Source organism: Opisthocomus hoazin, chromosome 2 (assembly GCF_030867145.1).
Source record: "Opisthocomus hoazin isolate bOpiHoa1 chromosome 2, bOpiHoa1.hap1, whole genome shotgun sequence".
NCBI lineage: Eukaryota > Metazoa > Chordata > Aves > Opisthocomiformes > Opisthocomidae > Opisthocomus > Opisthocomus hoazin.
The window spans coordinates 60714449-60728952 of record NC_134415.1 but is presented as its reverse complement, the minus strand read 5'-3'; the positions used below and the strand labels follow the sequence as shown (position 1 = coordinate 60728952).

The 14504-nt window shown below is 41.6% G+C and overlaps 1 protein-coding gene across 3 annotated transcripts in view; it reads right to left on the bottom strand.

The window, feature by feature from the left end:
- Positions 1 to 14504, bottom strand: part of TIAM2 (TIAM Rac1 associated GEF 2) — a 92451-nt gene that overhangs the window by 34021 nt on the left and 43926 nt on the right. For all 3 annotated transcript variants that reach the window (XM_075413831.1, XM_075413833.1, XM_075413832.1), the window contains exon 14: positions 157 to 260. In XM_075413831.1, coding sequence (XP_075269946.1) covers positions 157 to 260 — 104 coding nt within the window. The remainder of the gene's footprint in view (positions 1 to 156; positions 261 to 14504) is intronic.

The window sequence follows — 14504 nt, the reverse complement described above, 5'->3', positions numbered from 1 at the left end:
ACCTCCAGATAATAAAACACTAAGTACAGCTAATATGCATAAAAATTTTTTCAAATTAGTGGCATATGTTAAATTCTTTCCCACAAAATGCAGAGCATTAACACTACAGCACTGTCTTTTTGTTCACAAGGATTGTTATGTCAAGCACGTTCTTACCCTGAAAGGTGGATCAGCCTTCTCCCTGTGTGGCACTTGGTCCAGAGTGCCATCAGTACTGCTCCTTTTCAAGCTGGATGTGACATCAGGCACGTTACTAAAATCTGCATTCAAAAGAAAACACAGAAATAAATAAACTATAAGGTTATAGGACAGGAACAGGAAAAGTATTTGCTTTTGTCTGCAAATACTGGCATTGTCTAGTAGAATGACTACAGGGGGAGAGAAGGAATACCAAATTTGCAATCCTCTCCACCCCCCAGAAAATAACACAAGAGGTCAAAGCAAGGAGCAACTATGCCTGGAAACTCTGCTTTCAAAACAGCAGCTGGACATCCAGGACTGTCTGAAGCAACACGCATATTTGATCTACCAAAATAAACCTAACGCTCCTGCTAACAGCGTGCTTTCAAAGGTAGCATTATCTATAATCAGCACACTCTGTGCTGAGACAGCCAGTGAGGATAATTAAAGGCGCTCAGTAGTTCTCCCTGGATGAGCACACTATTGTTCGACACGACTTAGTCCCGAATCCCTTAAAGATTTAAGAGTTTTGCCTTGGAACAAACACCACAGCTCATAACATGGACAAAATCCCTTCTTTGTTACCGATAGTTTACCAGTTTTACTAAGTTTGGAGCCCATGTACATAGCAGCTGGCACAACGCAAAAACCAGTGGAGGCACTGCCCTGCTTTACTTATTGATAGACTGGAGCTTTCAATAACATTTATGTGTAAACTCAAGATCTGTCCAACAATGCTGAACATTCATATAAAAATGATGGGTTTTTCTCTTCACACTTCCTCAATTGAATGCTTAAAATCTGCAGAGACGTTTACACAGAAATTCTAATTAAAATCGTAGAAGTGAAGAAGTGCTTTTTCATCTGCAGCATTATCAGTCTGAGTAGCTGAAAATCATAAAGCAGTCACCAAAAAAAATAATGAGGAATTTTGGCAACCTCAGATGATAAACCAGTAATAAAATAAAGCATTATTTTTTATTCGGTGCTTTGTTTCCCAGTCTTTAAGCCTCTAGGGTATAACTCACACCACACTACCACATTTTCAAACTCTTTCTCAACACCTACAAATGCTGGAGATTTATTTTTTAAGTGAAAACTGAGATTCTCAGTTAATCACTGACTCCAGCAACTGAGGTGGTAATCAAATATCACTTATCTTGCCCTAAAATGATGAGAATTAGCAATAAGGAAATTGTGAAGGACAACAGTATCTCTCCGCCTGGATGTTGCTTCTGTGCTGTCCCTGCAGAGCAGGACCAGCTCCTCTCAGCAAGAACTGACAAATGTGGACTGAAGCAGGGAGCGAAATGGGAATTCTAGGCCCAAAAGAGCACCTTATAGCCCATGAGGAGCCTTCCCGGGAACACAGCAGACAGACTCCACAGAAGAGCCAGAGAGAAAGATGCAAATAACGCAGTACAATGTCCCCTTGATACCTTATTTTTCCATATGTTATTAAAGTGCCTATGCCCAGCTTACGATCGAGACTGATGCTTCCCACCCTGATGCCAAAGACTTGACTGGTCTGTCATTTCCCTATCCTTGCAGAATCAAGGTCCCATCACTTTTGTCCCCTCAATCTCTTTTACCTTTTCCTCCTGGAGTCCAGTGTAGCTCCTGTTATCACAGAGCCTACATAACATGCAATACCCCAAGAGTTACCACCTTTGCAGAAAAAAACCCATATTTTACACAACTCCACCAAACAGCCACACATCTTCTTTAAGAACTTAACAAGGCGTCTGCCATGTCTATTTATTTATTATGCTTTTACCTCTCTTTCTCCACCATGCCCGAATAATTTTCTCCTGCCCTCTGGATTTCTAAAGTAATTTTGAGTCCCTCTTCTGTATATAGGTCTTCCACCACTATCAACTCCTGGCTTCAAAAAAAGGTAAGTCAATGCCTAAAACACGAACTGACTTTTAAATAACATATTTTCTTGGGGGTGAGGCAATGCCAAGGACATGGTTTACCATTTGTGCTCTTTTTACTTGCCTTCTGGGTTTTAATGCATCTGTTCCCCATACCTCCAAACAGCATGCACCTGAGACAGATTCTGCAGTGGCATAAAGGATCTAGAGTTTGATCCCAGATAGCCATCTAATGAGAAAAAACTCCATGTCCTTTCCCTGATTTTACAAAGTGACCATTAAACATATTTGTCCTTTACAAAAAAAGGAAGTAAAACTAACCTAACGCAAGCAATGAAGAGAAAGCATAAATGTAGGAAGAGGAAAATAAGGTAAAACAATCAGCAGACAACATGAACAGAAGAAATTAGGATAACAACACCCAAAGTAGGCAAACAGACTATTGCATCACTTTGTCCAGATGATCTATCTTTTCCTCCCTTCATCTTCATCTTGTTTTTTCCTTTGTATAGTCTGCAGGACTGTCAGAGTTAGGTCTACACAGTCTTGCCCATTTTTATAGCATTTGCTATTGGCAAAATGTGTTGCTGACGGTCACTAAGGTAAGCAGCAGTAAATGCTATTTTAAATAGTAAAAACTAAAAAAAGTTACACGGAAAGGATCCAAGGTGAAAAAGGACATCCTACAGCACGTTGTATGCCAAACTAACAGGGGGAGGGAAGGAAGGAAGGACGTATGGCTTGGTGATCAGTTTAGCATCCATATCCTGTCTCCCTTTCCTTCTTTTACTGTGGAAGCAGACTTCCTTTGGATCTGCTCCTACAAACCATCAAACTATTCCCAAAGAGCACAGAGGCATCAACATCAGCTGCATGGCTAAAAAAACAAATCAAGGGGCAAAGGAAACGTGTATTACCTTAGAGAATGGGTAATTTCAAATGCAAAGCCTAAGTACATAAACACTGCAGCAATCTTAATATTTAAATTCTCTCTACTTCTAGTACGAAATGGAAGGGGAGTTACAAGCCAAACCACACAAAATGTGTTTATTTTCTTTAAACATTCAAATTTGGATTTAGTCTATAATGGGATTCATATTAACAAAGATGTTCAAAAGTAGTAATGTAAAACTGTAATCTTACAGGCTGGATAACCACCATCCTTTCAGGCAAAAACAGCAATAAAACTGTAGAGAGTACACACAGAATTAACAGAAATCTTACAGCTGTGCGAGTACAAAATCATTCCAGTATAGAACGTTCTGGATCTTTGTTGGGAATGATCACAGAAAAGTATGCAAGGAGATATACATTCCTAAAAATCATCCAAATGTGAGGTCAAATCGGCACTTCCTGGCAATTCCTTTTTTATTGATATTATTATTTTTAAAAAACTACCTCGAATGTTACTTCCCTTACTACAATTACACTAGTGACTAGTTAAAGAAAACAGGGACCACTGCTGGCAACATTGCTTGAGAGGCTTTCAGCATAGTTACGGTGAGTATACCGTGACTAAGTCTGCCTGTACAGCTCCATTACAGTAGTACTTTTGATTTATTCTTTTGACATACTTGTGATAAACCTGCCTGGAAGAAGAAAGGGACTGATACACACACTCTCTCTCACACTCATGTATGATGAGTTGAAATGTGTATCACTTCCATCTGGGAAGGACAGGAACCTCTCCAGCAGATAGCTTTTTCTGACCTAGCAAACAGGAGTGTCTCCAGACACTAAAATACAAAGTCAGCTTGTTGCAAACAAGAAGAGTAGCAACCTCAGATAAATGCTAAGATTCTCAGAGAAGCACAGGGGAAAAATGCCATTATGTGAAAAACTTAACTACATCATATGAAATTTATACCGAACTTCTTGCTTGCTTTCTAGCAATGAATGACCAAGTACTAAGAACCTGCTCAGCACCTTCAGATACCAACAACATCACCAAAGCAGAATGCCACTACTCCTGCTATATTGTGTCTTGCTGCCAGGCAGATATGTGACTCACAATCATTCGAGAGAAATTACACTGTAACCACTAAAAACTGAAAGACAGCATACTTCCTAAGTCATGCTCCTCACTACTCATCATTCAATTAAAAGTGGGCACAGAGCACACAGATGGGCAGTCTGTGAGGAAAACAAACATGTACAAGCATATCCAAGAGCTCTGTACGCCTACAGGCATGTCTCTTCCCACGTCGCTGCGGTGATACACGTACAAGTGGTCAACATGGAAGCTATTCACGTGTTTGTGAGTGGTGAGGTACAATGGAAATACATCCTCTAGCAGATGTGTGAGACAATAATAATCTCTGCCATCATCCCAGCCAAGAAACCAAAGGAAATAAACTGAAAAACATCAACATCGACCATCCGGCAATTCATTTACCATAAAGAAGCCATCAACAAACGCAAAATGTCACTTATCTCTTTTCTTCTGTTTAATTAACAAAGAAGCCTTAATTACTTTCTAGTCAGAGCTGCTCTTACCATTTTAGCCACTCACTGCAAAGGTAAAATTACGACGAGAAAAGTGGGAACTGAAGATCCTGTTTCTTTTATAATATTTTTTTTCATAATACTCAGAACTTGTTCTGTTTTAGATTTTTCTCACCAATTTCAAAAAAAATGCCAAATAATCATCACAAGCATGTCAAGTGTTATAAAATGTCAAGCACTATGTAGGTGGTGTAGCCACCCCCTTTTTGAAACTACAGCAAGAGGGTGTGTTTCCACCTGCCACTCTACTGACAACAACAAATTGAACAAAAAATTCTTTCTAGCTCTACATGAGAGGACAACACAGTAAAATTAAATGCACCCAGTCTCTCGCTCCAAGATGAACAAAGACCACCAGAGGGGCATCATCTTCAGCTCTGGGAAGCGGCAGCAGTTCTGTGCATCACTTGATAACTATCCTCAGCAAGTAGAGAAGCACTTTAAGAAGCACAGGCAGCCCTGACCTCCGTAAAAATATAGTGACTACACCAATATGAAAAATCGCCTTTCCATTCTGTAACATTTCTGAGATTTGAAAAATGGTTTGCTTTGTATCAGAATGAAACTATATCCTTTTATGTTATGGTATTTTATTTTCACCAAACCGCTGACAAAGAGACACCATAGAGAACAAAGAAGTAGCTTGACACTAGGATATTCACCCATGATGTAGGACAGAGCGATGAATTCTCCTGCTCTGTCAGATTCAGGTGAGGAAACTGAACCTGGGTCTGTCTCAACTAAGGTAAGGTGCTTGTGTAACAGCTGGTAGCTGTGAGTCTTTCCTGGTATCCCCAACTCCACCTCATCCACTTACTGTAATCAAATATTCACTATAACAAAGAGATTCAGACTCTAAAGCTCATGGTAAAGCTAGTCCCGTAGAACATGACTGACCTGGGCTGAAATCTGTCTGTCCTCAACAGGGAAGACTGAGGCAGGATATCCATTAATGACTAGAAAATAACCATGTCTGAGGTAGGTGCACAACGAGTTGCGCTCCTGCAACTCAGCAGGGGATTAAACTGTCTTTAGTTATCAACATTTAAAACCTGGCATATGAAACTGAAACTCAAGAGGAAGGATTTTAATAAATGATTCAGCTGATGATGGGGAAAAGAAGATGCTGCTATGCAGCTGGTGAACAGCAAGCAATGCCTATATTTAAAGAAGGAATGGGTATGTTGAGGCAGTCTAATGTAGGAAACTACGTATCTGTGACCTGTGTAGTAACCTAAGGCTTTCACAATCAATTCAAGGAAAGAAAAATTTAAAAAGTGGAGCTAAATGTAAAATTATATACATACGGTATGGGTAAATAGACTGTGTCAAACTAACCTGACATCTGCCTTTGATAAATGATTTTTTAAAGACAAAGAACATAATATAAATCAAATCTTCTGGAAACTTTGCTAAAAAAAAAAGAAGAAAAAAGAGAAAAGAAACCTTTATAACATCCCAAGGGAAATTATTAGCAAAAATGAAAATGATAGAAATTAAAACAAGGCAGAACTGGCTAGCAGGTAAGATAACAACAGATGAATCTGAAAGAATTTCTAGGCCGGGGAGAGGCTAATGGTAGATTTTGTCCAAGGGAGGTTTGGGGGCCAATTTTACTTGATATTTTGATTATTTGTCTCAGCAAGGAAGCACAATAGGAAGTAGTCTGATCAAATATTCTAATCATTGAAAGTTAATACACAGCATTCATTAAGATCATGACTAGACTACCGTAAAGGAGATGCAGGATGACCTGGAAGATGGAGCCACAGTCCCAGAATGAAATTGCACGAAACAAAACTTCAGGGATCAGTAAGACTAATTCCTTCTGTAAGCTGTGGCTCATCAGTTGGAAACACAAAAGGAAGAAAAGCATGGAAGTGTGGAGAAGAGGTTAACAACATGCTGTTGTGAGCTAGAGCTACTTAAGCAATGGTCAAGGCCAGCAGAGACTGATCAGGTACAACATTGGCCAGGAACATGTCTGTGCTGGCAATTAGAAGACTGGCTTTCAACCATCACATGAATGAATGTCTGGAAGAGGCTTATCAGGGAGCAAAGGATGCAAACAGTCTATCCCATTTTAAAATTGAATATGATAAATGTATTAATAGGGTTGTTGAAAGCCTCGACTAGCAGAGGACTGGACTCACTGAGTCTGAAAATTCCTTCCCATCCTAGGTTTCTCTGTCACCAGCATAGCACACATATTACACAGATGCCTAAATACAGCTGCACAGACAAATAGATGGCCAGAAACCTGTCTGTTCAGTAGAGCACAAGAAATACTTCAATTTTCATTAACACTGGTGTGTAAAGATCCTGGCAAAGAGTGTTTATGACTAAGAGAACACTTATATAACAAGTGCACATCGGTGAAGGAGCGCCGACGGTTGTCCTACACCCCAGTTGCTTGCTGATTCCAGCTCAGACGCTCATGATTAACACCAGTGGTTACTCTGCTGCAAACTCATCCTTCTCTTGTTTGTAGTTTCTCTGGCACTTGATCAGGAAATGATGCTCTCATTTCCCCTTCTCTCTGCTGCAGTTTTTCATCTGCAGTAGTTTGACGCTTCAGATACGGCAACACACACACAGAGCCTCAGCACACACACAGAGCTTCAAGCAATTATGATGGGCTTGGTCTAGTCTGTAAAAGACAAGATACCCTGATCTCGGATCAAAGCATTGACAGCATTTTTAAACACTGGTATTGTCCAGTGATTTCAGATATACGTTGCAAAACAGCAATGAAGTGGGCAACAATTTATTTCTGAAAATACTAATACTAATTTTAGCTTGAAAAAAATTCTGATCCGTAATTATAAGGAATCATAGGAGGTCCAGTCTATGCACTAGGAAGGAACGTATTCAATATTTTCACTAATTCCCAAATGCTCTAGAAACTGCCAATAAAACACAACACAGCCAATCTTCAGCATGTAGGATATTCTCCCTCTCCCCATTACAGAGAGTTTCTGTAACACGGCTGCATGACTTAGATGGAAATGAGATATTGCATTTGGACAATAAAGTTAAGCCAGGTGTATGGAAAGCTGCATTTTTTCATTGTTGTGTGAATTCCCCAGACTGATCAGTTGATTATGATAAGCTTGCAGTTCCCATATTCTTCTAGCCAATGTTACTATCAAGAGAAAAGCAAGCTTCCAAGAGAAGATTACAAATATTTCCAAAATCCCTGGTGCAAATAATACTTAAGTCTGAGCCAACTCTCAGAAAGGTACAAAGCCTTGGTGGTCTTAATGCTTACTGAAAAACAGGGAGTGGTAGGAGAAGCATTCCAGCATTGCCTGGAAAAGAGAATTAATAGTGTGGTGAACTCTAAAAATGCTCCCTTGGAGACCAGTACTCATAACTTCAGTTAAACAGTTCAGCCTGGCAGGTAGCACACATGCTTATTTCTTTTGGTTCAATACAAATACATTTCAGGTGTTCAACAGTATATTTACTCTTTTGCAATGAAGTTAAAATTTCGGTATATAAGCATTTCCTTCTGTATCCCTTTCCTTTCTGAAAGACTTCAAGAAATATGTTTCTAAAAGTAACAGTTGATCCAAAGGAATTTATTGAATGGCTTTCAGGAGACATTCTCACAATCTCTGTTAAAGAAGGCATCCAAGTTTCACCAGAGAGATATGAAGGGTTCTGGGTTCACTAGTTCAGTTATGAATAACTCATATGTCTTGCTTCTGTGGGGATCAGACCTTTCAGTCCTTTGGCTGATGTTATCCCCTGGGATTGGCATGGAAGGGGCACCCAGCAGTTGGCATTCCAGGACAGAGCCCATGCAATCTCTGCAGCCCTTTAAATTTCTGTCTAGGTTGCAGAGAGCAATGTTAATTGTGGTCAGGAAGGAGAAAAGCAAGAGGAGGAGACAAACTCCCATGGAAGATTCATTAACTGTCCCACAACATCCATTTGCACTGGAGAAATCACTAGTAGAAGTGGGGATGGTCTAGAAGATGAGGTGTGGGGATAAACCTAGGTAGGTTTAGTAAAGCTGTGATACAAGAGGACACTGCAGTTGCTCCAGGGTTTCCATCATGAAGGCCCAGGTCTAGAAACATCAGGACTTGTTTGGAGGCATACAGTTCTTTAAGGCCTTCATATAGAAGCAGGTTTTTTCCTCTAAACCCTCTTTGGCCAGAGACTGATGATTATAAATTGGGTGATAAGTCAGCTGAAAAAAATTCAGAGCCCATAACACAAGAATGGTCCAGCACAAGTGACATGCAGAGAGCTAATTTCCACCAGGAAAAGTGCACCGGAAGGTCCTACTTTACCTCAAGCTGTTGATCTATTTCCTCTGCATGTCACAGCAGCAAATAAATAAATAAATTTTTTTTTTTTGCATGCTTATGTCCTACCAGTACAAGCCTCAACATATGAAAAATGGCTGCACTTCATATCCTCCACCACTTCAAGCTGAATGCCAAAGCAATTTGATTCACCTTTCATCTTCACTGGGGTTCTCTGTGAATCTGGGCAAACGACTGAGGTACTACAGACCCAAAGTGCAGATTGTTATTAATCTCCAGTTCAGTTCTCCAGAATTATGGTAGTGTTCATGTTAGCTCAATTCAGTAATTTTAACCAGAATTTATGTAAGTTTTTAACTATTGCACAGTGCCAGTTCAGTTGTTTCCCCACAGCTGGTACTCACAGAGCTTACTACTTACACATTCCCACTCCGGTGCTGGAGTAAATTCAAAACAATTTGCAGGCAGTAGCTGTGGTTATTAACTGTACAGTGGTTTACAGCTTTCATGCTGCTTTAGCCAACAGCTAAAAAAGATAGTGAAATGCTAAATTTATTACCAACTCTAAAACCTCTTCCTCTTTTGGCCTAGGAAGTTTTCAAGTTCTTCTGAAAGCCTTTCACCTAATTTCAGATACCAACTGGCTCAAATTCTCAAGGCTAAATTAACGTGACTTGAGTCTACTAATACAAGTAACTTCAGTTTCTAGAAAACTAAAACCAAACATGTCAGAGAAACACAAATAAAGTGCATTGGATTTTAATAATTCAGAATTTTTTTAGTCCCTGCAAGATATTTTGGCTTTTATCACTTGTTGTCCTAGACATTTTGTAACCTATTTTGGGACTGACTGGAAGGTACGTTCCCAGCTTAGCTTCAAGGCTGTAACAACTGAATCTTTGGTGTACCTAGAAACTTCATTCAGGAATTCATTCATGATGTGAAATCTGGAAAGAAAATTAGCATGCAGCTGTCATAACATCAGTCTTCCTAGATAGGGTTCTTAAATACAGAATTAATAAATGCCTGTCACTGACAAGACTAACTATTACCAAACAACACATGCAGTTACAGGCCAGACAAGGAGGTTCCCTACATGGCCCCTCTCATCCATATGTTTTGGCTTCAGGGAGCAAACCACGAAACATCAGAAGGTGCTCTACATGCTTCCTGAAGGACAATGCAGCCAGGATGCTTATTTTGGAGATCTGATAACTGCCTAGACAAAGAGAAACTCATACTCTGGTCAGGGTCTGAAATGCTCAAGCAGGGCAAGTCTCTCTCCTTTGTTCTCATCCTTCAGTGTCAAAAAGTGATGTATCTTCTTTAAACACTCCATATTTTCATGTTTAGAAAAAGAGAGTATGTTCATGCAAATATTTTTGTATCGTACAGCTTGCTTAAGACATGTTGGGCCACATGCTGAAGGGTGGTTTAGCTCCAGTCAGCCACCTACTTCTGCAAGTGTGACTTTCTGTAGGCTGCTTTACACTCTCTTTTCTTTTTTTTTCTAAGTAACTGCAGAAACATCCATTTTGAAGCTGGAGCAGAGTCCTTTAGATCCCCTTGGAGTTCCTTTGTTGGTTAACTGTGCATCGTGAAGCAAAGTAATTTGACTCATTTGCTAATTCAGTAATCAATAGGAGATACAAATTAGCAACATAATAGGAAATAGCTGCCTCCACTTTCTGTAGCAATGCCTGATTAGCCCTTGCAAGTCAATGGTATGTTTTTATAGGGTTATTTAACTTTCTAAACTTTCTCTGTCCAAGTCAGACAACTATTCAGGCTTTTCAGTTTTAAGCTTAACACTTCATACTGGCTTCTCAAATTGTTACCTAAATACATTTGTTTCCTAAGTGCATAACAAATGCCATCTCAGGCAGTCTCACTGGAGGCCAGTGTCAGCCGTAGCTAGTGCGTCACCCTTCTACCCTGGTTCAACAACCGGAGATGCGTGGCTGCGGTACAGAGGATGAAGACACAGCAAAGCCCGTGTTGGGCGGCCACCATCCTCTGCAAGTGTCAGTCAAGGCGGCAGCCTACGGCAGCCATCAGGTCTACCAGGCTGGGGCTGCTGGACATGCAGGGGTGCTGTCAGTGGCTCCTCTCCTGGTTTCTGCTGCCACTGGGGGATTGCTCACATGGGATGGCTTTGGCCATTCTCAGAGGTCATTTGCACCGAGGAGAGCAGGAAAGCAAATGGAGCTGTCCTCGCACAGCTATGAAGCGTACCACCTTAGTGGTACATTTTCCTCTCGATCTCAAATTTATAGGCACAAAAGTAATGAAAATAGAACAGAAAATGGGGAAAAACAGAAGTTACTTAATAGTTGAGCAAGAATTTGTGGCTAGCGTAGACAGTTTTTATAATTACTCAACCTACCTTACCTCTGTGAAACACAGAACATCTGATGTTTGGTGTGTTTTAAATTATGCCAAAGGCACTGGTTTATATTTGGATGTCTCTATAATCATTAATAAATCTCCTTGCTGTCCGTATTGTCACTCTACAGAATTCAGTAGGATGGGCAGTGTCATGATTCATGGCTATGTATTGTCACTGAGCCAGAAGGTGCAGCACCACAAAAAACAATTTGGCCCACTGACTTCACAGGGATCAAATCATAGCAGCATTTAGCAAAGCAGAACAGAGCAGTCTTTCAGTAGAAAAGCACAACGAGGAGCTTTTAAGGCTGTCCCATTTTATAGCATAAACAATCTTGCAATTTGCAGCATAGACATCTAGCAGGAAGCCACCAGGACAGTTTGTCAAGTGCCAGCAAGAGCTCATTAAACCACCGCTCTTGGGAAACACTCTCTAGTGCAAAACATGCAGTAGGCAATGAATGCTCCTATGGATCCAGCTACCGAAGAGGCAAACGCTTGCTTTGAATTAACCTCTACACTGCTACAGTCCCGGGTATTGCCACAGGCCAGACCTAGCCTTTTCCCAAGGATTCATGAGAGTACAGGACAAGGACACTTGCGTTAATGGCACACAAACGGCCGGAGCAGGAGCCAACCTACCACGGCTGTCCAAGACTACTGCAAACACACACCTCACCTCTGAGCTTGCTCTGATGAACAGCCACTGCGAGTCCTATCACATCTATGCGGCTTCCTGCTGAAGTAAATTGGATAATGAGTAAAAAAAAGAAAACCCAGCAGAGTCATCGATCTTCAGGCAGATAAGCAGTTGCGCTGCATAGACAACTACACGTCTACGTTAAAAAGAGGCACGGCTTTTCTAGTGAGTTGCCTCATACCACCAACACCACCGGATATCTGGTATTAGATCCACCAGGCAAGAGGGAGCGATGTGTGCAGACCTGCACAACTAACACAGAGCGGGGCCCACGTCTAACAGGACTGTGGGCGTCCTTGGGACTCAGGAAGCTAAGAAGCAACATTCACCTCTTCCGAGCTCAAAGAGCTTCCTGTGAAAGAGTAAAAATACAGTTCTTTGATTGCTCACACATGCAGTGCAATGAAGGCCTTGCCCTGCAGCACGATGAAGAGAATTTAAATGTCGAAACAGCAGACAGGCAAACAAACAGCACCTGATTTGGGAAGAGCTAAAAGTAGAAGTTCTTTTAGAAACGTTTTTCAGTTAAGTTTTAGGTTTACTTTTGTTTACAAAATGCTTTGAAGGTTTACATTAAAAGACGCTTAGGAAATGCTTTAAAAACTATGGGCAAACAGCAACAAGCAGAGCGGTGTAAGCCAGTGCTCCAAGCACAGCCCCCAGCTGCTGGAGGCTACAGACCACCTCAGCCTCACATCCTCCTGACTCTATCTCTTTTCTTAAAAGGGACACACAGGTCTTTCTGGTATCCAGGATGGGTTGGGGCTGGAAGGGCATGCAGGCAGCGCTACCTGGAGAGGCGTGCGCAGCGACGTGCGTACAGCCAGCTGGCTGCAGAGCCAGCCTCTGTCTCCCTTCTCCTCCATCAACTCCGTGGTATCTGACGAAGCTGAATGGAGCAAAGTTTTTCTGGAGAAGCTGTGAGCTGCAGTTACACTTCACAGAGGCATCTAAACCATCTAGTGAAGCGTATTTGAAACAGAAATTGCCTTGGAATTGAATGCAAACCAATTATTATTATTACTATGACCACATTTTTAAAAATAATTTAGTCATGTAAAAATTAAACTTGTGGCCAGCTGATGTGCTTTGCTTCTGTGTGTGCTTATTAAGCTTAAAATCAGAAGTGGCTCATGTCTTGGCAACACAAAAGCCACTTCCCACATAAGGGTTCAAATCACCGATCCTCCTCCTGAAGCAGTTACATTTTGCCAAAATATCTCACTGTTCAGCAGATCAGGAGCTGAAATGTCATTGCTCCTCTCCAGCATGCATCCCAGCTACTTGTCAAACACCATAAAGCCTGACTGTCTCTCTCCAACTCCAGCCATGCTTTATACAACGTGAAATAGCTTCACTGCGAGCGACTCCAACCAGCACGTCCCAGACTACACCACTGCCCAGGGATCAGCGCGAGAGGTGGGAAAGCAGAGGGCAAAACCCATGCTCCAGTGAGGCTAGGGAGGTGCTCTGTGGGGAGGTCGGCTGAAAGAGAGCTTGGTGCCTCTGACAGCCACTCTCCTTGCAACCAGCTCTGTCCCGGCACCCGCTAGCTCCCCTCTGCTCTTCCTCCGGCTTACCTGGCTCTGGCCCTCGTCAGACCTCTGCACCTGCCAGTTCAACTCACTGAGTTTGTAGGGGCAGGGGGGAAAGAAAGTCTTCTCCTTAATTAGCTTCATCAAGGGCTCCAGCAAGTGCTGCTGCCAGCTCAGGGGCGGGACAAGTGCTATGGGGCTGGAAGGGAGGGTCAAGGCGGTGCAGGGGAGGAGGAGGAGGAGCAAGACTCGCCCTTGTCATCAGCACCCAAGCATTCTTCACCGCTCCTGGGACCATACCTCTAGAACGATGGGCCAGATAGGAATCCAGGCCCCACACAGAAGGTAAGTGCCCTACTCCAAAGATGAAGAGTGCAGCGGGGAGCGAAGGAACAGTATGTCCATCTCTAAATTTTTTTTAATTTTCTTTTTTTTAATGGTTTCTTTCCCATTTAGCTCTCTAACTCTCCCAGATGAAAGTGTTTCTTCATGGAAACTTGTTAAAGTATATCCAAACTGCCATCTCCCACTTTTTTATTTCTTTTATTTTTTCAGAGGTCTATTTACAAATTAGGGTTGATTTCAACAGTGTCAGTTAACCAGAAATGACAGCTTTCATGGCAAAACCCACTTGCTGGGGAAAAAAAAAATTGCCCAACTCTGACAGCAACTCACATACTGCAATGGGTTTTCACACCTACTAATGCTTCTACCTCCTGCCTCAGCAATCTATAGATATACCATTAACCCACACGGCATTGCCCTAAATATACGGTTTTCAATTCTCCTGCCTGCTCTGTTGCTTATTCCTCAGATACCCATGCCATCTTAAAATGAGGCATTTTTTTCCTCCACAGTTGTAAGAATTCCAGTCCAATGCCCTCATTTTTTTAATTCTACACAAATATTTGTTTGATTTCCTCAGCACTGGAGCTTGGAGCAGATTTACTTGCTTGGTTTTCCACATTTATGAGTGCATTTTTTAAAACTATTTCATCTCATTTCTTTTCCAGGAAAAGCTTATTACTAGCCAAGCGGC